Source organism: Lissotriton vulgaris, chromosome 4_1 (genome assembly GCF_964263255.1).
Source record: "Lissotriton vulgaris chromosome 4_1, aLisVul1.2, whole genome shotgun sequence".
NCBI classification, from domain to species: Eukaryota; Metazoa; Chordata; class Amphibia; order Caudata; family Salamandridae; genus Lissotriton; species Lissotriton vulgaris.
This window is the reverse complement of record NC_141691.1, coordinates 552171756-552197224: the sequence shown is the minus strand read 5'-3', so window position 1 is coordinate 552197224 and position 25469 is coordinate 552171756. Positions and strand designations below refer to the sequence as shown.

Sequence of the window (25469 nt, the reverse complement as noted above, 5' to 3'; positions counted from 1 at the left end):
TATCAAGGCATTTATGGAAGGACTTGAAACGATAATTCCACCTGAGTTCCACCCTCTCCTGTATGGAACCTAAATGTGGTTCTTACCAGACTCATGGGTCCCCCATTTGAACCTATGCATAAATGTGAATTGCAATTTCTATCATGGAAAGTAGTTTTCCTAGTTACAATCACCTCTCTCAGAAGAGTCAGTGAACTTCAGGCATTAACCATACAAGAACCATTTCTCCAAATCCATCCTAACAAAGTGGTTTTTAAGGCTAACCCAAAATTTCTACCTAAAGTCGTCTCTGCCTTCCACCTTAACCAGTCAGTTGAACTCCGTGTTTTTCCCTCTACCAGACTCCGTAGCAGAACGAGCTCTTCACACCCTAGATGTCTAAAGAGCAATACCTTACTACATTGAAAGAACAAAATCCTTTAGAAAGACTAAGTAACTTTTTGTAGCTTTCTCCCCACCTCATAAAGGCAGTCCTATCTCAAAAACTGGGATTGCAAGGTGGATTGTTAAATGCATTCAAATATGCTATGCTAAAGCCAAACACACCTTAACCATTCACCCTAGGGCTCACTCCACATGTAAACTAGAGGCATCTATGCCATTCTTAGGGAACATTCCCCTAGATGACATCTGCAAAGCAGCAACTTGGTCTACACCACACACGTTCGCAAAACACTATTATGTAGACATGCAAGCAAAAGAACAAGCTAGTGTAGGCCAGGATGTATTTAGAACACTTTTTCAAACCACTGCAACAGATACAGGTAGCCACCGCTAAGGAGGTAACTGCTGCATAGTCTATGCAAAAGTATACGATCTACAGCTTATAGGCCTGAAACGAAAAGTGCTACTTACCAGTATCCATCTGTTCTTGGCATGTAGAGCTGTAGATTCATATACGCCCACCCGCTTCCCCCGATACCTCTATCTGTCCAGTACTATCTTACTTAGATACATTACACATGAACATCCTTTTCTATTTCTTACTAACTCCATCATAACCCTCCATGGCAAAACAATCTGGAGATGGAGTTGATGCCCATGCGCACTATCGTCCAAAGGGAGTTGTCACCTACCTCGTGAATACAAAGACTTCTACCAAGACAAAAACGAAGTGCAAACATCCGAGCCCAACACCAGATGGCGATCTATGCACAAGTATACAAATCTACAGCTCTGGATGCCAAGAATGGATGCATACTGGTAAATCGCATTTTCCTTTTAAGACCCTTATTTTTAAAATATCAGATATGTTCTAGGTTTGACGCAATTGTACTTCTGTCCCATGTGCAATATTATAATGTGGTAGTAGGAATTGCATGATTTATACTTTCGTATAAGTAGTGTTTTAATGTTGCTTTGGCTGAGAATTATTTTAGAAGTGCATAATCATTTTTTTTAGAATGTTATAATTGACAGATGTTCTAAAAACGTACTAATACTCTCTCGCTCTCATATTACACTCATGCAACAATTTTAATTTTGAAACATGAATCTTGCTGTTACAAAAACACTGTTCTATTTTTTACATTGCAGGGTTATGACAATTCAGAAAGTAGTGTTCGAAAAGCCTGTGTTTTCTGCCTAGTAGCCATCTACGCAATCATTGGTGATGAACTGAAGCCACATCTCAGTCAGCTCACAGGTAGCAAAGTAAGTAGCACATAGTTAAATGGAGGCAGATGAGTTTAGGGACAAATGGGGAAAACCTTACAGCCACAACAAGTGTATGTTAATGAGAGATGATGCTATGTACAGTGTGCAGCATCGATCAAAATGTTAAACATTGACATTTTGTAATCCTTATGTAGTGCTGCATGCTCCTGAAATATATTTTACAAATCATTGCAGTACAGTTATACTGTTTGTATGCATACAAGATCTGAGGTATCGATAACACAGACAATCCCTTTCAAAGTCAGAATTTTTTTTTCACCTTTCTTTTACCACCTTATCCATCCCAGTTGTGTCCTGTCACTGCAGCTTGTCAAATGACAACTTCAGTAGCTCTGTCATCTGTTGGGAAACCTTAACCAAACTGTATTTATGTTGTGACAAAAAAAATTGATTTGAGAGTTTTGTAGTGGTAATATTTTTCTAACTCTAGTGAAGTGGCCTTTGGTCATAGATCTGCTAGTGAGCATTATTTGGGCTCCCAAGATGTTAGTCTTAGGTGTCACAACTAGTTCTGTGTTGAAGGTGCACTTAACATATATAAGGTGCGCACTGAGCAAACCACATCTAGGCCCCTAAGTAACTCGACAAATTCGTAATAGGTACCACTATAAAAAGACAGGGCACCTAACCTTCCTACAACAAAATGTACCAATGGTACCTCGACTTGGAGGCTTAAGCAGAATCTACTCCTCTGGCTCAATGCTCTGTTGGCACTGCTCACAGGCAACAAGCCATTTCATACATATATGGTGGTCTTCTGTAGTCGTACAAAAATTCTGGAATGTGGACGTAGGTCACATCAAAGGACAATAGGATATCCTATCATCGCAGACCACACAGCGGAGCTCCTAGGGCTCTCGCTGCCCACAGTTGAAGTTATGACGTGTGCAGACTGGTATGTCAAGTAACTGGAGAAGCTAAGCAGCTCTTAGTCCTGAAAAAAAGGAGGCTTCAGCTCGACTATGGTTCAGTTGCTTGTGGCACACACTGGCTATAGAGCAATTCTATCAAAAACTTATATCCACTGAAAAGAAATTCATGTCCAACTGGAAACCTCTTATCGACTATGTCGAAGCTGGAATTTCTATGTTTTATTCCCACTGGATTAAGGGTTCTCCAGTTTTTTTGCTTAAAGTTTGAGATGCATGGGGTGTGGGCCAGCAGGACTATAACCTGGATGTGGCTTTACTGCAAATGGTCTCTGGTACACCATGTTCACCCCAAGAGAGAGCCCATTCTTTGACATGTGGGATAGCCAATGCAGATACATATAGTAACACTACTAATACCATACAATCATCCTTTCCTCGCCTTCTCCATTGGAAATGCCTTTCCCACCCTTTCTATTTTCTTATTCTTCCTATTTGAATAATACATCAGTTTGGACGGTCAGAGGGGGGTGGTTTCGGTGTCAAGCACTCTCACTTTCTTATTGCATACAATGTCACCTACAGAGGGCAGACCACAATTGTGTGCTTGCTTAATCATATTAACTGACTGATCTCCTCTTGCAGCATTTTCCCTACTCATTTTCTGGATATAGAAATGTCTTGAGTGGGGTTATCTGATAGAGACATCTAGCTGCAGGCTCCCTACCTTTGAATTTCCCAGGCATCAGACTGGATCTGGAAGATTTTTCTTCGAGTAATTCCCCTGCGCGCCGGTAGGTGGCATTGGTCGGTACCGCGTGACGTTATTTGCACTGGAAGTGACATCCGATTCACCTACATAGGCGATTTATAAAAGACCTTATACATATTTTTCCTCCTGCTCCTTTCATTATGCCTCAGTAGGACCATAATCTGGTTCTCACTTTCCTAATTGTCCCCTGCAGCTGCTCACCATCAAAATAGCCTTCTCAGTGGCAATTACATCTGCAAGGACTGCGAGCGAGTTGCAGGTTCTATTGTCAAAATCTGATGTCTGGCAATGTTCCCTGACCTATTGGTGCTTCGCACTAGGGCCTCTTACCTTCAGGAAGTGATAACTCCATTTCATGTGGGGAAATCTGTTACTTTGCCCACTTTCTACATTCCTCAGCATTCCTCTAAAGGTGAGGAGCGACTCCACTGCCTGGACCCAAAAAAGAGCGTTGTTGTTCTACCTTGACTGCACAAAAGAGTTCCGAGTGGATAACCAACTCTTCGTGGGGTATGTTGGAGCGAAGAAAGGCTGAGCTGTGCATAAGAGGACTATTTCCCATTAAGCTGTCCTCTGCATTTAAATTTGCTATGCTCTGGCCAAGAAGCAGCCTCCTGAAGGCTTATGGGATAATTCCACCAGAGCTAAGGCTGCTACTACTGCTTTGCAAAGTCCTAGACATTTGTCAGGCAGCAACATGGGCATCCCTGCACATGTTCACCAGACATTACTGCCTGGATACTCAAGTTCATAGGGATGGCCATTTTGGCAGCTCAGTCCTGCAGGATTTCCTACTATTTGTCCGCAATCCCTCCTCCGGGGATGGCATTGCTTGGGTATCTGTTCAAAGGTAAGGAATCTGTGTCTGAATGTTTCTATCAGATGGACAAGTTACTTACCTTTGGTAAAGCCTTATCTGAAAGAAACAGTTAATTATAGATTCCTTACCTTAGAATTACCCCCAGGTGTCAGACTGGATTCGGAAAGTTTTTGGTCAGTAGTAACCCTGCGCGTTGGAAGGTGGCGTTGGTCGACTCCGCGTTCGTCGTCATGGTCACCGGGTTGACGTCGCTGTAGCTACATAGACGCCGCCCTCGCACGCTGACGTCAGTTCTTTCCATTTCTGCGCCAGCAAGCCCAGATCCGGTCACTTTTTAACAGACTTTTTTCTCTACTTTTCTCAAATTGGTCTTTTGAGTCTATGGCATGGTGCAGGGATGCCTGGATTCAAGGCCAGCGGTTCTTGTAACCGACTAATGTTGCTTACGGATGCGCACCGCGTGTGCCTCTATTGCCTGTAGCGCGACCACAAACCCAAGTCGTGCTCCGACTGCCGGACCAAGGCCCCGAAGTCTTTGCGAGAACGGTCCCGAAAGCTACTCCAGGTCACAGAGGAGGTCGAGAGACTGGTCGCAGAACCACCCCCATTCTTTGTCTAAGTCTTCACACTCGGGGTCTGGTAAGTCTAAGCACAAGAAGAAGTTGAATAAGCATTGTTGCTCTTTGACTCCTCCCCATCTGTCAGCTGACGCCACGAGGGATGCGGGTGGTGCCCCTTCCGTGATTCTGTGTGCAGAGCCAGCTGGGTCAACTTTGGGTTTTCCTCCCTTTTCGGGACCCGATGCGACCCCTGCCCAGCTTCAGCGTTTCTACGAAGCAATGCAAGCCATCTTTGGGCAGCGACTGTGCCGGCATGCCTTGGGGCCCCACAGACTCTGCTTGGGGCCCTGGGTATTTGGCATCGGCGCCTTTGGCCTCAACCCCGCAGGGTCCCCTTGGATCCAGGCCTGGATCTGGATCAGCGCCGGTAGATCCTGTTACGCCTCCCCCGGCACCGATTCCACTGGCACCACGTCTGCAAACGGCATTGGCTGTGTCCCCAGCCGAAGTCGGCCACGGTCTCCACCTCTAGGTAGACACTACAGAGGAGGGAGCGTCCTACGCAGTGGTGTTCGTAGGGCGGCCGAAGCTCTCCACCTCGAGCCACCTAAGGTGGCATTCAGGACTAACCTTCTGACAGAGGCCATTCAACGGTCAGCAAGCTCTATGTAGCCCCTGCTGCTGTTTAATGTAGCCCTCACGGACATCCTTTTGGGCACCTGGTCCAGGCCCAACACAGGGGCTCCTATCGACAGGATGATTGCCCGACGTCATCGCCTGTTCCCGGGCGACCCCATTCTCTTCTCTCAACACCCCACCCCTGAAGCTCGGTGGTCCAAGCCTCTACTTTTAAATGCGCATTCCTTAACGCACCCCATGATAGGGAATCCAAAAAGCTGGACTACCTTGGGAAGAAAATGTTTTCTTCCGCCGGCTTGGGGCTGCAGTCGGTAAACACAGTATGTCTATTGGGCCATTATACCCACTCTGTGTGGGACACAGTAGCGCAGGTGCTGCCCTTCTGCCCGGGGGAGGTTCGGGTCGTGCTCTCCTGTGCAGATGTCGAGGGGAGAGACACGGCAAAGTTTACTATCTGCTGTAGGCTGGATACCACTGACGTACTAGGCGATTTCCACGTCAGTAGCCCTTCGACGCTATGCCTGGTTGCAGTCGACCAGTTTTTCCGGGGATATCCAATCCACCCTTTTGGACATGCCCTTTGATGGCGGTCGCCTTTTCGGCGACAAAGCAGACAACATTCTGGAGTGCTTTAAGGACTCTTGGGCTACGGCCAGGTCCTTGGGCCTCTCCACCACCCGGCGCAGTCTGCATTTCGCCCCTTTCATGGCTACAGAAGGGGTGCCCCGCCACGTCCCACCCCGGCCACAGGCCTGCGCAAGCTGTTCAGCTTCTGCGAGGCCGGGGACATGGGAACCAGCGCAGTGATTCTAGGGTCAGCGGGCGGGCCAGTCCACCACAGCCCCCTCTGCAGCAGCCTCCAAACCCTCCTAGTCCGACCTTTCAGGGCCACCAAATGCCAGTGGGCGGCAGGATTCGCCGTCACCTCCTCCACTGGCACACCATCACGTTGGACAGGTGGGTTTTGCTAATAGTCCGAAGGGGCTACTCCCTCCCCTTCAAGACTACCCCTCCATCTATGCCACCCCAGTATCATTGCATGTCGGAGGATCATCTGTCCCTTCTCCTTCAGGAAGTTTCGGAACTCTTAGCCAAGTGAGCCATTGAGCGCATTTCTGCCCTATAAGTAGGTTGTGGTTGCTATTCCCACTACATTCTGGTGCCCAAGAAGGACAAAGGCCTGCGCCCTATCTTGTATCTCAGGAACGTCAACCGCTTCCTCCAGAAGAAGTTCAAAATATTGATGCTCCCTCAGGTCTTGTCTGACCTAGACCCTGGAGACTGGATGGTAGCGTTGGACTTGCAGGACGCTTACTTTCACATCTCTATCCTGCTGGCCCACCGGCGTTACGTTCGGTTCACGGTAGGCCATGAGCACTTTCAGTTTACCGTGCTCCCCTTTGGCTTTACCAGCGCCCCTCAGTGTTCACGAAAATGATGGCGGTGGTCGCAGCTCATCTGCGCAGATCAGGGATTCCAGTCTCCCCCTATCTCGACGACTGGCTGTTGAAGGCTGGTTAGCCCCAGGCTGTCGTCTCCTACCTCCAGACTATGGCCGACCTGCTGCAGTCGCTGGGGTTCTCTATCAATTTGCAGAAGTCACACCTGATTTCCTCTCAGAAGCTCCTCTTCATCATAGCGCAGTTTCGGGCTTATCCTCCCAAGCAGCGGGTCCGGGATATTCAGGTTTTGATTCTGATCTTTCTGCCTCTATCCAGGGTTTCGGTCAGAATGACCCTGAGGCTACTGGGCCTCATGGCCTCCTGCATCCTGTTTGTGGACTATGTCAGGTGGCATATGCAGACTCTGCAGTGGGACCTGAAGTTCCAGTGGACACAGAATCAAGGGAATCTTTCTGATTGCATCCAGATCTCGGAGGGCACTGCACACCAATTGCAGAGGTGGCTAACGAACCAGGATTGCGTCGATGGCAGATCCCTCTCCCTTCCCCAACCAGAGTTCACAGTGGTGACAGATGCATCACTGCTGAGGTGAGGCGGCCACATGGGAGAGGGGAGATCAGAGGTCTCCGTCGGAGTCTGGATTCCACATCAACCTTCTGGAGCTTTGCGCGATTAGTCTTGCACTAAAGGCATTCCTTCCGTCTGCCCGGGGAAGAGTAGTGCAGATGTTCAAGGACAACACCACCGCCATGTGGTACTGCAACAAACAGGGCAGGGTGGGGTTGTGGACCCTATGTCAAGAGGCTCTTCGCATTTGTACGTGGCTGGAATATCAGGGCATGTCCATGGTGGTTCAACACCTGGCAGGTTCATAGAACGCAAGGGCGGACGAACTCCGCTGCAGGTGCATGATGGATCGCGAATGGCATCTTCTCTCGGAGGTGGTGCAAGGTCTCTTTCAGCAGTGGGGAGAGTCTTGGTTAGATTTATTCGCCACCGAAGAGAATGGGCAATGTCAGTAGTTCTGCGCGTTGGAATTTCCAAGGCAGCACTCGCTAGGCAATGCTTTTCGTCACGAGGGGAGTTGCGGTCTTCTATATTCCGCCTATATCACTTCTGCTCTGAGTGCTGAAGAAGATCAGGCGCGCCAGGGCCCAAGTTATTCTTGTGGATCCGGATTGGGCACGAAGAGTCTGGTATCCCGAGCTGCTCAACATGGCCATCGATCCTCCGATCCGACTGCCTCTAAGGGAGGATCTTCTGTCGCAGCAGCAGGGGGTGGAACCTCCACCCGAATCTGTCCAGCCTCCACCTCCTTGTGTGGAGATTGAGCAGCAGCAGTTGACGTAGTCTGACCTGCCTCCAGAAGTCTCTGATGTAATCTTGGCAGCCAGGCATCCCTTAACCAAAACGTATACGCCTGTAGATGGAACAAATTTGTGGCATGGTGCGTAGTAAAGGCTGTGGATCCCCTTTCTGCACCCCTTTCAGAGTTTCTCCTCTTCATTCTTTCTTTGGCCCAGCAAGTCTCTGCTCTGGGCACTCTAAAAGGCTATCTCTCAGTTGTTTCGGACTTCCTTCAGCTGCCTGACCAGCCTTCTCCTATTGTAAATCACTTCTTTAAGGGCATCACTCGTGATCCCCAGTGGGACTTGAACCTGGTTCTCACCTATCTTATGTGGGCTCCCTTTAAGCCTTTAAAAAACTGTCCTCTTAGGCTTCTGACTCTTAAGACTGCCTTTCTGGTTGCCATCACCTCTGCTCGCAAGGTGAGTGAGCTTTAAGCCCTTTCTTCTAAGCCTCCTTTCCTGGTTCTTCATCCAGACAAAGTTGTCCTTCGCACTTGGCCTTCTTTCCTTCCCAAAGGGGTCATCTCTTTCCACATAGGACAGACCATCGCTTTGCCTACCTTTTTTCAGCCCCCGCATCCTTCTAAATAGCAGGGGAGACTCCACTGTCTGGATCCAAAACATGCGCTTTCATTCCATCTGGATCGCTCAAAACAATTCCGGGTGGATCAGCTCTTTGTTGGCTAAGTGGACGCCAATAAAGGTTGGCCTGTGCCAACAACGGACCACATCCCGATGTGCCGTTCTTTGCATCAAAATGTTCAATTCCTTAGCGAAATAGGAACCTCCAGTGGGACTAGGCGCAAATTCCACCAGGGCGTCGGCAGCCACTACTGCTTTGGGACGTGGAGCTCCCCTTCATGACCACTGCCAGGCAGCTACGTGGGCTTCACTGCACCCGTTTACCAAACTACTGCCTGGACAGCCAAGTCCCAAGAGATGCCTCTTTGACCGTTCATTTCTCCAGGACTTTCTGGTGTGAACTTAGTTTGCAGACCCCCCTCCGGGGTTGGTATTGCTGGGGTATCTCTTCTAAGGTGAGGAATCCATAACTAATTGTCTCTTTCAGATGAACTAGTTAATTCCCTTCAGTAACGATATATCTGTAAGAGACATAGATTTATTATAGATTCCTCACTTCCCTTCCCATCCTCCCCTTTCTGCGAACTGACTTCTAGGGTTAAGGTTTCCTTTCCAGGGCCCTTGTTGTATGCACCAGTGGTCAGTGTTGCATGGCTCTGCGATACTGCAGTGGAATGTCATGTAAAGAACTGACGTCCATGCGCGAGGGCGGCGTCTAAGTAGATACTGTGATGTCCTTCCCTTTATATGGCGTCTTTAGCGGAAGCTTTGGAACGAGTGGCATGATCCTTGGCCTGGGTAGATTTTCAGCTCTGGCCTAAGACGGTGTTCCCACTTAGGTCCTTTATTAGTGTGTAGGCACTTCTTATTGTTCTACTCTCAATATGCATTGGCAAGAAGGCTCTCTGACACTGTTCTTTTGATTCCTTGTGAGGCTATAGCCCAATCGGGTATTTGGTATCAAAGGCCACTCTGATGCAGTGGTTCAGATCCCACCACTGCCGCAAGGTTACTTACCTTGGTCCTGTGCCACTGACCTTGCTGCCTTTTCTCTGCTTCATCTCAGGAGAGGATGTTATTACTTGTATTCTGGAATCCCTTGTACCCTTTTTAGGTTTCACCTGCACAGCGCTTTTGGCTGTGCCTGAGAAATCTATTGTTTTTAATATGAACTTAAAAGGAGACTTCTATCCCCCCTCCTCTCTTTCCTGGCTTCTCATTGCTTTCAGTGCGTGCCACTTACCTTTCCTCCATTTCTATTGGCTGTAGCATATTTTCCTGCATTTACCAATGCTTGTTCCTCGCCTGCTTCTCTTATCAGTTTTCCGCTGCCAAAATACTGTTAGCATCCACTTTGGCAGAACTATATTTTAATAAAGTTTTGTCTTTAACTCTTGCAGCTCATTTATGTAACAGTTTATCACCAGGAGAGATTAAGCAATTTGCATAGAATCACAGGATGTTACGCGGGCTGCCGAGATTCAAACCGGGATCCCCAGCGCTCGAGTCAGCAGCTCTGGCTGCTGGACCACCTTCTCTCCACTCCTGTGTTAACTGTCAGGGAGCTCTTTTCTTCTCCTGGACAAAGATTGATGGAAACACGTCTTCATTTATTAAATAGGCGAAACCGATGCATTACCAATGCTTGTTTCCTATAGGCATTATTTATTTGCCAATTCATATCACAGCCACATCATTTGCTTACCATGTTAGTTGTTCTTCAGATAAACACACAAGATGATGGACGGAATGTTGCACAATGCCAAAACATTCACCCCCAGTCACAGATCTGGGTTTAATCCATCGTTATTTTCCTCACCAAGCCACCCCAGTTCAGACATAGCCATATGCAAATCATTCTTGACCCTGTGCCTCATGGGAACAGTCCAGCCCGAACTGCCAAGCCATGTCTTCCCTGGACCGGAATCAAGCATCCTAGGACCGGTTTCTGGCTATCAGCCTTCATCAGCCAGGATAGCTTGACTCCAGTGGCGTAGTGAGCAAGGGACCCACGTCTGGGCATACCCTTCCCACATAGGGTGAACAGCAAAACACACAAGATGATGGACGGAATGAGTGTGTTTAGTTGTTCTTCAGATGTCACCATCTCCCTCCTTTTTTCGATGTGGTGGCTAATTTTCATCTTTAGTTTTTCTTTCAGTAACATGTGTCCCTTCGACATTATGGTTCCATCTCTTTGAGGATTGGTTTCCAAGGAGGCTGGGATCTCCTGTAGCATACTTTTCCTGAAGGTTCTTCTTCCTCCTCATAGGATGTGATAAGGATTCTATCCCTTAAAGGTCCGTTATCCACTCCATCTCTCATCATCCTATACGGTATAATGTTGCTGGTTATCCAGCTTGGTGCTAATATTGGTGTATCTATAATTTTCGCTCCATTGCTGTTGCAGCTTTAGTCTGTTACCAATGTATGTTTGTATTTGTATCTATCTTTCAATGGATACTACTATTCTATGGATTTTCCTTTTCCTACAATTTTCATTGTCCCTGCTTACCGCGGAACGCCATAGTTTGCTTCCCTGACTAGGAGGATAATACTTTTTGTGTATTCTCATGAACTTGTGGATATGTGTGTGTGTACATAAATATATATATATATATATATATATTCACTGAAAAAACCATAGGATTCAGGGACGTTTTAGTTAGAAATTAGCATTTAAAAAAACCTTAGAAATTCTCTGAAAAAAACGTTGGTTTCAGGGACGTTGTCGTTAGTTGGACATTTCACTTGTACAAAACCAGAGAAATTTGACCGTTCTAGTTTGTTGTCCTAACTATAACACGCGCCCGCAATGCACTGCTGATGAAGTCACATATTACATCACTCATGACATGATCAGTGAAATCACTTATGACATCTCAAATGACATCAATGATGACATCATCCACTTGAAAATCTGATGCACCTCCTCACAGCCTAAAATAACATTTAGTACACCCACTCTAAAATACAGACTGCCATTCTCGAAAGCATAGACACACCAATACCAGTTACTACGTACCCACTCACTGATTCATAGGTCTATACACACATTTACACCCTCATCCATACTGTCATTCATAAATGCAGTCACACATCAATACAGCTACTATCATGTATACTCAGACACCCATACAGACACTAACACACCACCACTCCCCCATTGAGTTATTCACACAGCTAGTAATGCAAAGAATCAATCACACTCCCATTTACTCCCGTACACAGTTATACACACACCACCTCACTTATTCATATAGATACTGACACATACTTGCTCTCTTCTGCAATCACTGACACAAGCACAAACTCATCCATACAGCTACTCTCACAATCACACACACTCACATATATTCATTTATATACTCTTAACACTCACATATACTACCTTTCACATATGTAGTTACTCACATGTGTACCACTGAGACATCCATTCACTCACCCACCCTCACAGATACACTCTTGAACCCATACATCCATTGAATCACCCACTCACACATCCATACAGGGAGTCACACACACACCACCCACCCACACAGACTGAGATGCCCATTTATGTACTCCGATAAATCAAAAAGCAATATAGATACTCGTATAGCTAATGACCAACCCAAGCAGCCACTTACACACCAACTGACAGACTGATACAGAAACTCATACAGATTAGTCAGTCACCCATGTATTAGTAAGACATGTTTAATCACTCACTTATACAGTCAGTCATGCACCTATTAAATCATTCATTCAGACACTCATATACCCATTCATTCTTCAATATACCTTGGCATATATATATGTATTAAATATTTTTTAACTCTTTAGAAACACTCAGTCATTGGATGATGTCATCAGTGATGTCATTTGAGATGTCATCCGTGGTGTCATTAGTGACGTCACTGACCTTGTCATGAGTGATGTAATATGTGACTTCATCAGCAGTACATTGCAGAGGCACAAGTTATACAACATTTCTCTGGTTCTGTAAGATTGAAATGTCCAACTGACTATAACGTCCCTGAAACCTATGTTATTTTATTGAATATATATATATATATATATATATATATATATATATATATATATATATATATATATATATATATATATATATATATATATATATATATATATATATATATATATACATATATACATATTTGTATATCAAAAGGTGCCATCCAGACTTGTATTCAAAAGTTAGACGTCCACGCTCAGTCTTGTTGCAGAAAATCTTTATGTCCGAGGCATATGAGCTGCAGATTGTACACTTAGCATTAGATCGCCACCTGGTGTTGGGCTCGGATGATTGCATGTTGATGTCGTCTTGGAAGAAGTCTTTGTAGTTACGAGATAGGTGACTCCTCCTTTGGACGATAGTGCGCATGGGCATCGGCTCCATCCTTAGATTGTTTTTTTCCGCCACTGGGTTCGGATGAAAGTTTTCAGCTCTGGCTAGAAATAGACTTTTCAAGCACTTCGAAGCGCAAAAAAGTCCTAAAAACTTACCAAACTACTTTTTATATCGACTAACATCGTTTCGACTCCATCAGCTTGATTCCAGTCGGCGACGCGGGCCGTTGGGCCTATCCACGCCATGAGGCCTACACCTCATGGAAAGGACGCCATTCAAGAGATGCCCCGGGTGTGGAGCAAAGTTTCCACACAGTGACCACCACGAGATCTGCAACCTGTCCTTATCGTCAGAACACGACAAATCCAGCTGTACAGCCTGCGCGTCCTTTCGATCCAAGAAAACCATCCGAGATCGGAGGGCCCGTCGACACGACAAGCAGAGATCAGCTCCGGAACCTGTGGATATCTTCGACGAGGAGGTTCCGCTCGTTCCCGAAGAAGATTCGGATGATCTCCAGATCGTATCAGAGGCAGACGACTCAGATGACTCCATACCATTGGGTCAGCGCGTGAGTACTACTGCCCCTGCACCACACGCAGCACCCAGATCGAAGGCAAAGGTCAACACTCCGCCTCCGGGGCCCAGTCGCGACCGAAAAACCACTTCGACAGCCCCGCCATCGAGCCCGGCTCCGAAGAAAATAACTAAGCCTTCCGGTAGCTCGGTATCGAGCAAGCTGCGCGTGCTGATCCCACAAGCTCCTTCGGCACCGAAACAGAAAGAAGTCTCAACTCAAAAACCCTCGACTTCTAAAGACAAGGGTACGAAGCCAGCGTCCGACGCCTCGAAGCCGACGATACCAGCTTCCACTCCGAAGCCATCGTCTTCAGTACTGAAACAGACAAGGCCTGATTCCGATGCGGCCAAGCTCTCGAAACAGCCTACGACACAGAAAAACATATACATAATAATTATACAGTATATATTATGCATCACATTTGTATTTTGATTTTTGAATTTCTAAGGGTCAAGGGTATAGTACCCAAGAATTTTGAGCTAACAATTTACATAATCCTGTTTAAACACACCGATATGTTGTATACATCACCTAGAAGCAGTATGGTTCCTATGTTACGTTACCAGATTTGATGGGCAATGTCATTTTATGTAATTAGTTCTTCTCAGTCTATTCATGTTCATAAATGGACATAAAGTTCCTCATCCAGATTGATCCCTCTCGGGTATTGGGTCCTCATGCGGATGATATATTTGGACTCTAATTGTTGGAGTCTCTTTTTGCGATCTCCCATTCCAAGGTGGGGACTGGCGCAAAATGAGTTTCTTTGCCATCGATACTGTTGAACCAAATTAAAGACTTGGAGAAAAACAAAAGGCTGGAAATCACCAAGTGATGGGAACATCGGTCTTTAACTAAATATGCGGAAGTGGGGAGAGTCCCTCGCGGGCTGCAAATTTTACTTGCTCCCAGTTTCGACAAGCCCAACCCCTCCATGCTAAAAGGGGAGAGCAACCTTGCGGATTCGATTAACCTAGTCCACATTCTAATAAAATATGCAGCTAGTGATCGTGTGGGAATTTTAGAGGAAATCAACAGGTTAAATGTGGTAATCAATAAGGAGGAAGAATCTGATGCTATCAAAAAAATTAAAGATGCAATTAATGAGCGACTACGTAAACATGAGGATAAAATTAAAATCAGAAAGGCGCACAAATTTGCGACGGAGCAGGCAGACTATAGCAATGGTCAAATCTTTACTTTTGCCCGGAAGTACAACACTGCTAAAAGACAAGAATACAGCAACAAAGGCAAAAGAACAATACCTCAGTTAACACTAACTTCCAATACAATCAAAATACCAGTGATGAGTTTTCAAGTGTTGAAACAATTTCTTTAACCAGCGAATCCAGCTTTGAATCAGACTCCACCAAATAGCAAGTACCAACCAAACTAAACCTGGAACAAGAATTAGAGTTTTTTAGTCAAAGAGAGACTGCAAACATTGAGGCCAAGACTGCAAAAGAGGCCAACAGGAAAAGAAGGAACAAACGGAGACGAGAGAGGAGGAGAAAGTGCAAACAAAAGTCACAAAAAGAAAAAAAACCCAATGGCAGAGAAAATAACAGTAATGGATAAATCACTTATTAGCCTCAGATGTATCCACCCTTCTAACTATGCATGATCTCAATGAGGCTACAGGATCCCAACCCTCAGGTCCTGACTCAGATCTAACCACAGAAATGAGGCCGCATAAAATCAACATGTCGCAAAAAGGCGCTAGGATCAGCCCATTCAAAGTCAAGTCTAACTTTATTCCACTGATGCCTAAGAACACAGTAGATACATTCCACGATTGTGTCATTAATGATATCAAAAATTGTATCATCAAACAAAAGGCAAGAAAAGATACAAAATCCAGTACAAGAATATGTTAACCCCATGACAAAGGTGGAAACCTGGTCATCAGGCCGAAGAGTGACTATGTAATGGAAGCCAACAGACAATTGAGTGACTGCAATTGTTATGTAAAATCTACACATAAGGAATATGCCAAAGCGACTCTCTATAAACAGCTATCGAAATAGCGCAGGGAAGGACTAATTTTGTCAGATGAATTCAAATTTATGAACAACAAATTTCCGGTTCTCCCTGTCTTATACCTAATTCCTAAAATTCACAAAGGCACAACACGTATACCCGGAAGACTAATTATGTCAGCTATTAAAAGTGCTGGTGAACAAGTGGGCCAATATATTGATTTCTTTTTGCAGGATATAGTAAAGATCTGCCCAGCTATATGAAGGACACTGGTGACTTTTTGGAAAAAACTAAAGATCTACGTTGGAATGATGATATGCTGTTAATTACTTTAGACGTGGAGTCTCTTTACACGAGCATAGACCACGATAAAGGATTGGCTGCAGTTAAGCATTTTTTGGCTAAAAGATTGTACGAATACCAGGAGCATAATAAGGTTATCGTAAATCTCATTGAATGGTGCTTGAATAACAATTTCTTTCTTTTCGAGAAACACTTGTACAGACAACTCAGAGGAGTGGCAATGGGAACCTGTTTCTCCCACAGCTACTTGCTTGCACGTGGGCTGCTGGGAGGAACAGGTTCTGAAAAAAATAGAACACAGGGTATGGGTCAATGAAAAGATAGTATGCTATCTTAGATTAATAGATGACATTTTTATCTTGTGGCAAGGAGATGAGGCAGAAGACTTAACTTTTGTTGAGGCTATTAACTCCCTCAATCTCTACTTCACATGACATATCAACACATCTAGTATTGAATTTCTAAATGTGAAGGTCTATATTAAAAATGAAAGGATTGAAACAACCCTGTTCAGAAAACCCACCGCCGGGAATGCAACACTTCATGCCACCAGCCTGCATCCTAAACACTTAATAGCAAGCATTCCCTATGGTGAAATACTGAGATTACAAAGAATATGTAGTCTGACTTCGGATTTTGATTTATCTCTAAGGGAAATGATCAATAGAATAAAGACGCGTGGGTACACCGACACCATACTTAAAGAAGCAATCACCAAGGCCAGTGTACGCCCCAGGGAGAGCCTATTCTAAACAAATATGATTGCTGATCTTGGTGCAGGAGTTAAGGAGGCTACTAGGGAGGAAACCATTAACAACAAGGGTCCCAGGTTAATCACTACATACATCAGTGAGGAAAGGAAAATCAGGGCTATAGTTAAGAAAAATTGGCCCATAGTACTGACTGATGTAGTGCTAAGTACAAGACTGCCCATTACTCCCATGATCACTTTTAGACGAGCCAAAAGCATGGGAGATGTCTTAGATAAAAGTAGCCCTGAAACTAGACAAAATAGCATGTGGCTTCAACCAGCGCAAGGATTCTGCAAATGCTCTACTTGTAGAGCGTGCAAATTCGGAACGAATGCAACCCACTATCGAACTCCATTTAGCACCAGAGATACAGCTATTTCAGAAAGTACCAGTTGTAAAACGGAGTTTGCCGTATACGCCCTGACATGCACCTGTGGCCTAAACTACATTGGTAGCACAAAGCTGCAGGTGCATGTTAGGATTTTGCAGCATCTTCGTGCAATTTTGCACAGCGACCCTGCCTACCCTGTAGCACGTCATTTTAAGATAACCCACAATAATGATGTAACATACTTAAAATATGTTGTGGTGGGGTCAGTTCCGAAATCCAGACGAGGGGGAAATTGTGAACATCAGTTGAGACAACTTGAAACCAGAATGATTTTGGAATTTGACAGCAAATGGCCAAATGGGTTGAATAATACAGAGTATAAGTATAATTTTCTTTAATGCCTCTGTTTACCCGTTGTATTAAAATGTACACATCCATTGTATGAATTTACAACCAGCCAGCATGTGTATCTTTTATGAAACACACACAGTTTTGTTTACTCTTCTGTCTTAATAAGTAGGTTACCTATTATTAAGCATAATATCATATGGGTTTTAATGCCTTAAGAGAGTATTCGAATAACTCTCTAATGCCTTTTTTATGAAGACAAGTCATTTTATCACCTCTTTGCACTATTTATCCAACATGATGTATTTTAGGAATGTTATTTATATGATTTTAAAAATACTACCCAGAAATTTTTTTTATTGTTAGTAATATATATACATTTATTTAATCATACGGATAGCACTTTAATTCAAATGACATTTGCGATTTTTGCACAGTAATTTGATTGCTGCTTTGTTTCAATGTTTGCACTATAGTGGGTCCTCCGTACTACAGCATTCTGTAAAAATGTAAATCATGTAATTGTCTTTTAAATATCAGCTCAGTTTATTCACTTTTTAGCGGTTCCTTTATAGGATTTATCCAGTTACTATAATAGGGCAATTCAGACCCCATCTACAATGTCTAGATTAAAGAAAGAGAAAGAAATATAATCTTGATAGTATATATTTTAGAAACTCTTATTTACCAGAGTATTTATACAGACAGAAATATTACAAGAGCCTGTACCATTATGGTAATATGCTGCTAAGTGTATATTAACAATCAAATGTATTTTAACATTCTATAATTGCTTTTGTGAGCATTTAAGAAATTAAGATTTATCTCTGTTATTTATTGATGAAAACGATGTGGTGCTCAGCAAACAGAATGAAAGTATGTCTTCACTTTTTATGGTCATGTGACCAAAAACGTGATGGAGGCGGGTGTACACTTTAAGCATTTATAAACAATAATTTTGGCTGTGACCCGTATGTGAACAAGGGCTCTCGAGCCCGAAACGCGTCATACGCTGAAATACTGGTCTAAATAAACCATCTTGCCAGATTCCTGTGGTCCGTCTCCTTCTTCGCCATTTCTTGGAAGTTGTTGGAGTACACGTTTGCTGAATATATATGTACGCTCATGAGAGCAAAATACAGCATCCTGAATACTTGGGCGCTGAAGAAGGCAAACCCACGCCGAAATGCATTCGCCTGTCATTTCTTGTGAATAAATGGCTTCCTTGATCATCCCCTGCTGTGGCCTCTGCTTTCTTTCTCGTGAAGGAGGTGTTCTTGGATAATTTCAAGTCAGCCAGAGACGTGCTACAGAGGCCCCTGCTCTACAAAGCGGCCCGGACTTCACTGGCACCCTGCCTTTTGACAGATCTTGTTTTCCGAGTTATCGGATAGCCTGGGCCCGCCTCGTTGTTGGGGGAGAAGCGGGCGGTTGTGAGGAATTCCACCTCATACAGGGCGGCAAGCACTGTCTTTCTGCCCCCGCTGATTGGATTCCATTACAGTGAGGCTGGAGCAGTTGGGGACCCGAGGAGGCTACAGGCCCATGAAAAACAAGCAGGAAAATTGGCTCTCACTTTGCTCAGTGTCCTGCATCGAGCGCAAACCACATGGTAAAATTTCCCCTATGCGCAACTTACCTGGGATCCTTACAGGGTATTATGGGTCTTGCAGTCCATTGAAGATCGGAGGACAGGCAACAGGTGTGCTAACATCGTTGAGGGTGGTGCTTGTTTAAACTTTCAAATGGGTGGCAGGACGCTCATCAGAGCAAAGGACAGCATCCTGAATACTTGGGCGCTGAAGAAGGCAAACCCACGCGAAAATGCATTTGCCCGTCATTTCTTGTGAATAAATGGCTTCCTTGATCATCCCCTGCTTTCTTTCTCGTGAAGGTGGTGTTCGTGTGTGTGCGTGTGTGTGCGTGTGTGTGTGTGTGTGTGTGTGTGTGTGTGCGTGTGTGTGTGTGTGTGTTCGTGTGTTCGTGTTCACATACATACCGGTATCTATTGCAAGTATGGTTGCGCTGAACTTCATCCATAGGGTGTAAGTATCTGATTTTGTATCTATGCCTTTCCTGGTGCTCTTATTTGACCTTAACTTGGTCGGTGCCTATGCTTTTCTTTTTCCTTTCATGTCTGGACTTCTACTTTCAATAGTCCCAAAGGGTTACCTTCTCTGTAGGAGAGTGGTCTCTATCAAACGTTGTTCTCCTTCTTGCAATGCTATTATTCAGTTTTGATGGGATCTCTCTCTCCATCATGGATGTGCTCTGAGATTCCCTTTTCTCTGTTTTTCAAAGTGTAGAGTTAGCTCACATACTAGTTTCCACGACAAGGACCTGGAGCTCTAAATCAGTGAGTATGGGCTGTGGTCCTTGGTCCTTTAGCCTTTTCCAGTCATGGGTTGAATACCTTTGGTAGGGCTACATAGTATTCGTGTTTTCATTAAGTGTTTTCTCCAACACTTACTTATCCCTCTGCTGTAGGTATTGTTTTCCACATGCTTCTCTCAGTCTTGCAGACTTCAACTCCCTATCAGCTACCCACAGTCCTTCTAGTGGAGCATCTTCTTTGCATCACCTATATTCTTGAGACAGCCTGGTCACTTTATCTCATTACAGACCTTATTCAGTGATTTTCCGTGAGTTCAGTTAGCAGACCCTCCTTTAGGGATGGTGTTGCTTGGATATTCAATTCTAAAATCAGGAATCTGCATCAAGAGGTGTCTATCAGATGAATAAGTTACTTACTTTCTGCAGTGCCTTATCTGGTAGAGACAGAATCTAGCTGCAGATTCCTTAACGACCCACCCATCCTCCTCACTCTGTGAACGGCTTGTCCTGTTACCTACAAGATCCCTTTCATGGCATTCTGATGCCTTTCTGTAGTACTTCGTAATTGTTTGACACAAAGATGGCTCTTATTTAGCACACTATTTCCATTGGCAGTTTCTATAAGCCGCTCCGCATTGTTGTTGCGAAAAATAGTCACAGATGAAACTGGTGTCAGTAGAGGGCTTAAATGGACTCCATTGACTTAACATCTGGAGGACGACGACGCTTCGGAGTCGCTCAATGCCCTTCACCGGCATTCAGAGGTACTTCTGTAAAAAAAAATGTCATGTCCAGTCTGGCACCTGGGGAGAATTCTCAAATAAGAAATCTGCGGCTAGATCCTGTCTCTACTAGATAAAGCGTAACTGAAGGTAAGTAACTTATTCTTTAAAGCCTCCACATAGTAATGAAGCTGCAGCTTAAATAGAAGTGTCTCAATGTGGTTTAAACTTCCTGGATCACAGGCCCATCTTGGAGGACAGAGGACATGCTTAAGTTTCCACCAATTAAAATGTCCCATATACTTTCCTTGTTGTTCAATATGATCTCATGGCCAGCACCTGTACGTAGTTTGGAGATCATTGTAGTAGTATTCAGATGAATTGAGGGCCTAATAAAATACCTTTGGTTTTAGACTCATTGAATTTGAGCCCAGTAGCACACTTCGGTTATAGACAACCTTGTCTAATGCAACAATGAAGCATGTGAGTTGCATTAGAATGCTAATGCGTCCTCCACCTCATAGTAAGCTTAATACAGGAACAGTGAAAATATTTAATATCAAAGACAATAGTTGAGTGCCCAGGAGCACCACGCTCACCACTGAGAGCATTTGAAAACCTCTGCTGCCTTCTTTTCTGTTCCATTTTTGTCTGGGAGAAACCGAACAGGCACAGATCAGTCTCATTCACTCGCACAACTTAGTTCAAGCACTCCAAGAGGGATCTTCAATAGAACTAAATACCCTCAATAGAAGTATCAGAATGATAGACCTTCATGTGCTGCACCATTTAAGTTCTACAGCACAGTGGACAGTGTGCTCTCCTGTGTGTGCATTGAGGCATAAATAAGATTGTCTCTGTGGCAATTCACCTTCTTCAAAAAATCCTGAAATTGGTCCACCACCATCAGTTGGGACCATCTGAAGTTGGTGAGGGTTAGCAGTCTATACACAACCTGTAAGTGGAATCTGAGGGGATATTTAGATATGTGCATGTTTGTACGTCTGATTGTTAAGAAATGCCACGAAACCTGGGAAGGAGTTTATTGCACATGGGTTTTTGCTTATGTACAGTGATTTTGAATTTTGAAAGGAGCTCTGGGTGACAGTGTGTCTAGGATACATCAATCGTGTGCGGGTGGAAGAGTAAAATGCACATGCTGTAGTGGCACGACAAATACCGATGTGTTCTAGCAATGACTCCTACAATGGGGAGGTACGTTGGGGACAGATCAGCAAAAACGACTGGTTGATAACACCCATTGTTGCAGCAGCAATTACTTTTAATCACCAGGCAGCAGTATACCCGGATAGGTACAATTGAAAGCTTCACAAGCATCAGTGAGCAGGTTCTTATGAGAGGCTTGGTTTCTTGTTCACTGAGTTAAGCTGTCCTCTGAGTTCACATTGTGGCGCTCTCCGGGAGTTGAAGTGACCGTCATACGTCTTACGTCCTTTCTCTCGATCTCATGCACCATTAAGACATAATATTTCCAGTCACTTCCAGAAATAAAAAGGCGATTTTTAGTGATTTACAACGTTGTTAACTCAAGTTAGCTAGTAAGGAATTTAATATGGCAGTTTTTAGTATTGTGTTTACATGCTTTAACACAGAGATGTGTTCTTGTGTGCAAGCAAGAGCGTGCCTGCTGCAGTAACAAGGCGGGGTGAATAAAACCTGCGAATGCATGGCGGTAGATGAGGAGTTGTGGAAGACCGACATTGTTCATGGCTCTGCAAAAGAAATGTTAAATGGGTTTTTATAAAAGAACGATGGAAGACAGGAAAGATGGAAGGCCAGTGATTGTGAGGTTGGAAAGAAGATAGACTAGGAAAACTTCGATATGAGGCACGGTAGACTGTTAATACTGTTTTCTTGTTTGATTTTACAGATGAAATTATTAAATCTTTACATCAAAAGGGCACAAACGGGTTCCGGAGCAGTTGACCCTGCATCAGATCATTCGGGACAGAGCTAGTGATTCTGGACACCGTTACCTCTCTTCTTTCAAAAAAGGGCCGGCCCTCCATCAAAGAGAGCAAACTTACAACATCTTTCCAGACAATATTTTTACATTTTTTGTTTCATTTTTTACTTCTTTTTAAATTAACAGAGGGCTACACAGCCTGCATGTGACTGTTGCAGTAGAGATGTTCAAATGAAGAACAAACAGTATTAATATCCACTGATCAAAATAAATATATATATAAATATATTTATAAAATTCTACGATCTTTTGCATTTTCCCATTAACAAGCTCCAGTGTTATTTTTTAAAAGAAAATCAAGGGGAATGCGAAAAAATAAAGATCTAACCAAAACAATATTTTTTTTGCTTTTGTGCAGCTGAAGATTATCCCCCTATTGCTGCTGTTTTATTTGCATTGTTTTTATCTACTAAGCCTCCTGCCCCTACCTGGAATGAAACGTGATGTGAAACCAGGCAGAACTAGTCTGTGCTGCCTGTGGACCATTCACTGTGTTGTAGGTACATCATCTTATTATACTTTGTATGGGATACGCCGTAGTTGGGGAGTCGGACCAGCGAGGTGAAGCTGGATTGGTCCAGTTCTGTTCATCTGATATTGTGCACTAGCCTGTCTGTTTATCCCCCACACTGCACTACTTTGCAAAGGGTTCCAGCGCCATCTTCTCCATGTTAAACAAAAGCGGATCTGTGCTCTTGGTGCGACCCGGTGTGGATAGCAGTAAGCGTTTGCTGGGCAGGTTGCTTGTCTGGCATCAGGAAGGGATTTCCTAATGGATGAGAACAACATTTGTCACCACCCCTTCTTCAAGCAGGATGCCTAAGAGAGAACTCCAGTGCATAAGCATGCTCAGTACGTATTTCTTCAAGAGATTCAATGCTCCTTACAGAAACTAAGTAGTTTGAAAACAGGTTGACGGAATCCACAGGAGGTGGAGAAATGCAAGCCCTCGACTGTGATCTGTAGGAAATATTCCGTAGTAAACGCTATAGGTGGGTTGTCCGACATGAGGTTTTCAGGTACCAGAGATCTGCTACAGTGCATTTTTTCGTATGTCCTGTGTGTGTTGACAAGTTTGAGAATGCTGCACCAAATTGCTGGCATAGCTTCTCGTACATTGGCATCGAAATACGGTAGAATAAAGTGTTTTCCTTTGCATATACATATATAAATATATTTTTAATTTGTTTCTTGTGAATAATGCAATTTTGTATTTATGGGAGAACATGCAACTAATAAGCACTCAAGCGGAATATTGTCACTGAATGGTGATAGAATCTTAGTTGATTTGAGGCAGATAGAGTGTGAGAGTTGTAGAGGGAAATAGTAGACTTTACAGGCACAAGCACCTGTTGAGAGAAGTTGTGTTGCTAGAGAGATTCAGGCAGTGCCAAAGCTGAAATTCTCTCTAGCACCTCGGTACTGAGTGATCACTGTCAAAGATATGTAGAAATGTCAAATTTCATTCTTGTTCATTCAAAGTTCATGTACTTAGCACATATCCAAAAATTGTAAATGAGTAAAAAATACACAATATGCTAACATATAATTGCAGATTTTTGTTTGGTTCATTTGAGGCAATGTGGTTATAGTTATTTAACATTGCATAGCGTGGTCATTTCACATCTGTGTGAAGTGGAGTCTAGTTGAGAAAGTGAGATTGTGAGTCAGGGAAGCACTTTGCTGTAACGAATGTGATCTGACTTTAGTGAAAATTTTGTACAAATGTATGCAACAACTAAAGTATGTCATTTGTCATGGGCTTTTTAATTTGTTTTTAGCAGCTGCATCAGAAAGTAATGTTTCCCATGTCTGTTTTCATCATTGTAATTTTCAAACTGTTGCCATTGTTTAATTATGTTTTGTATTTATAGTTCTCGCTTACCATTGTGCATATATTGGCAATAAAAATGTACATAACGTTACTTGACATATGTAAATTCATTTAACTCCTGTGTTCATTTCACCACTTTTATTTGTTATTGAGAATAGTCGTTTCTAATCCTTTCAGTAAAAACATCTTTGAATTTACCCTTAATGCATGTGGACAAATGATGTCTAAAGGCTAATTGTAAGCAGTCAACACCTGTGCAAAAATACATTCTCCCAACTGCTTTGTACAGGATTTTTATTTTTTCAAGTATAGCTGTCATAAAGAGGTCAGTGTGTCGAAGTGATTGCATTTATTTTCTCTTGTCAAAATGGGGACTAAATAGGACATTACCACTACTGACATTTTAATGGTGGAAAGCAAACCCCGGGGCAACACTGATTAAAGTATCAGGAAATAAACATTGTATTTGCATATCTTATGAGCAATCCATTCTCACTCTTGGAATTTTTCATGAAACCAGCAAAGGTCGCAAAAAATTCAGATTTCTGTTAATCATTCTCAAATTTTTTTATTAGGTCTCAAGGTGATTACCGCACGAAAGCACGGTCTCGCCAGATACCTATAGTCACCGGCTCAGCTTTCCGGGAGACAAGAGATGGCCACGTGCATCTTCAAGCACCACCACATTATCACTCAGCACCACCACATTATCACTCAGCACCACCACATTATCACTCAGCATCACCACAGCATCACTCAGCACCACTCAGCAGCACCACTCAGCACCACTCAGCACCACCACATTATCACTCAGCACCACCACAGCACCACTCAGCGCCACCACAGCATCACTCAGCAGCACCACAGCACCACCACAGCATCACCACAGCACCACGAGAGCACCACCACAGCATCACTCAGCACCACCACATTATCACTCAGCACCACCACATTATCACTCAGCACCACCAAATTATCACTCAGCACCACCACAGCAGCACTCAGCAGCACCACCACAGCACCACTCAGCACCACCACATTATCACTCAGCAGCACCACTCAGCACCACCACAGCATCACACAGCACCACTCAGCACCACCACAGTATCACTCAGCACCACCACAGCACCACTCAGCACCACCACAGCACCACTCAGCACCACCACAGCACCACTCAGCACCACCACAGCATCACTCAGCACCACCACAGCACCACTCAGCACCTCCACAGGATCACTCACGGCCTCCACAGCATCACTCACGGCCTCCACAG

General features: G+C 44.1%; 1 protein-coding gene across 48 annotated transcripts in view; it reads left to right on the top strand.

Annotated features, from left to right (window-relative positions):
• Window positions 1–24287, top strand: part of CLASP2 (cytoplasmic linker associated protein 2) — a 1795600-nt gene extending 1771313 nt beyond the window's left edge. For 47 of the 48 annotated variants that reach the window (XM_086964693.1, XM_086964694.1, XM_086964709.1 and 44 more), the window contains 2 exons: window positions 1537–1653; window positions 22267–24287. In XM_086964693.1, coding sequence (XP_086820819.1) covers window positions 1537–1653; window positions 22267–22353 — 204 coding nt within the window. In that variant the 3' untranslated portion in view covers window positions 22354–24287. The remainder of the gene's footprint in view (window positions 1–1536; window positions 1654–22266) is intronic. The other variant, XM_086964743.1, reaches the window with a different exon arrangement.
• Window positions 24288–25469: the final 1182 nt, after the last annotated feature.